This window comes from Calcarisporiella thermophila (assembly GCF_041956535.1).
Source record: "Calcarisporiella thermophila strain CBS 279.70 unplaced genomic scaffold VTP21scaffold_30, whole genome shotgun sequence".
Classification (NCBI taxonomy): Eukaryota; Fungi; Calcarisporiellomycota; class Calcarisporiellomycetes; order Calcarisporiellales; family Calcarisporiellaceae; genus Calcarisporiella; species Calcarisporiella thermophila.
In genome coordinates, this window is record NW_027192220.1 from 40,336 (window position 1) to 42,313 (window position 1,978).

General features: G+C 49.7%; 1 protein-coding gene across 1 annotated transcript in view; it reads right to left on the reverse strand.

Annotated features, from left to right (window-relative positions):
* VTP21DRAFT_7462 (uncharacterized protein) overlaps window positions 1-1,978 on the reverse strand; it is a gene marked incomplete at both ends in the record, with an annotated part of 12,311 nt that overhangs the window by 2,584 nt on the left and 7,749 nt on the right. Inside the window, 2 exons of the mRNA XM_069398206.1 lie at window positions 61-198; window positions 288-1,941. Coding sequence (XP_069246460.1) covers window positions 61-198; window positions 288-1,941 — 1,792 coding nt within the window. The remainder of the gene's footprint in view (window positions 1-60; window positions 199-287; window positions 1,942-1,978) is intronic.

Sequence of the window (1,978 nt, forward strand, 5' to 3'; positions counted from 1 at the left end):
GGGCGATCTCGATCTCGCCTTGTGGTTCCTCGTAAGTTTGACGAGCGAGATCTTCCTCACCTGGTGTAGGAAGAGCCAGCCGGTCGAGTTTACCATTATGATTCAATGGAAACTTATCCATGCGCACAAACGCGCTTGGCACCATGTATTCTGGTAACTTCGTTATAAGGTGTGAGCGAAGACTCAACGCAAAATGCGCTATGTAGTGTCCCATTACAGATAATACAGGTTAGCATCGAAGAGACCCAATCCGAATTCTGCATTTGAAAAACTTCGTCCTCACTTACATCTTCCTTCATCAGCATATTCCTCGTTCTGCTCATCTGACTTAGCTACCACATAGGCAACAAGCCTCTTGCTGGCCCCATCTCCTACAGTAACCACAACAGCTTCGCTTACAAGCGGGTGCTCGACTAGACGTGCCTCTATCTCGCCAAGCTCAATTCGGAAACCACGAATCTTGACTTGATAATCGTTGCGGCCAAGATACACCAGGTTGCCATCAGGAAGGTATCGCACCAGATCACCCGTCTTATACATTCGTGCCTTAGCGACTCCAGCAAAGGGATCTGGGAGGAATCTCTCGGCTGTCAGCTCTGGTCTGTTCAAATAGCCTCGTGCCACACTAGCTCCTCCAATATAAAGCTCGCCCACAGCTCCTAGAGGCAAGGGCAGGCCCTTCCCGTCTAATACATATGTTCGGAGATCCGGAATCCGAACACCGATTATGCTGTTGGATTGGTCAAAGTCATCCAGCTTTATTGGACGATATGTTGCATGTAGAGTTTCCGTTGGACCATACATGTTTACGATCTGAGGGCTATCCTCGACTCGTGACACATACCATGGTCGAAGCATGGCGGGAACAAGAGCTTCACCCGCAAGGATTACATAGCGCAATTGCTCACATAGTCCACCTTCCGCTTGAATGTCAACGATCGGCTTGAAAGTACTTGGGGTTAGATTAAGGACACTCACGCCTTGTTCACAAACCAAACGGTATAACTCTTGAGGTGAACGCACAACTTCCTGCGAGACAATCACCAGCTTGCCACCGTTACGAAGCGCACCCCACATCTCCCAAACCGAAACGTCAAAGCCGTAGGAGTGAATAAGACACCAAGTGTCAAGCTCATTGAACTTGAACCAGTTCTCTGTAGCGCTAAACAGACGAGTGACCTGTGCATGCTCGAGCATCACTCCTTTTGGCTTGCCGGTGGATCCAGAGGTGTAGATAATGTAGGCAAGATGATTCGTACGCAAACTGGGGACATGAGGGTTGACGATGGAGCCTTCAAGGTGTAAGTTTGGATCCACAGCAGTTCGTGACGACAAGGCTGTCTCACCAAGTACACTCTTTCCGTACGTATCGGCCAATACAATCGAAGGCGATGCATCTGTAAGAATGGTGAGAAGACGTTCACTCGCATGCACAGGGTCAAGAGGCACGTAGGCACCCCCACTCTTCAGAATTGCCAATATTCCAATGATCAGTCCAAGCGAACGCTCGACACAAATTCCTACGGGAGCGTCAGGCTGAACACCGAGCTTGATGAGATGATGTGCTAGGCGATTGGCGCATGCATTCAGTTCGGAATAGGTCAGGGACTGATCCTCGTGCACGACAGCAATGGCATCGGGCGTGCGTGCGACTTGCTGCTCAAAGAGGTGGTGGAGGCACAGGTCAGCTGGATAGTCCTCCTGAGTCGTATTCCATGTATGCAGAAGTAGTGTACGCTCAGTGGGTGACAAGAGATCAGTGGCACTGATGAGCTGATCCACATCAGCTGTCATTGCCCGTAACATGGTAGTCAAATAACCGACATGCCTTTCGATTGTTGAGCGATCAAACAGAGACGTGGCATAGCGTAGGCTTCCGACAATACCTCCTTCCGACTCATAAAGCATGAGTTCAAGATCGAACCTGGCCACCTCGTAGTCCTTCACAAAATGCGCAGATTGTACACTTAGATCCTTC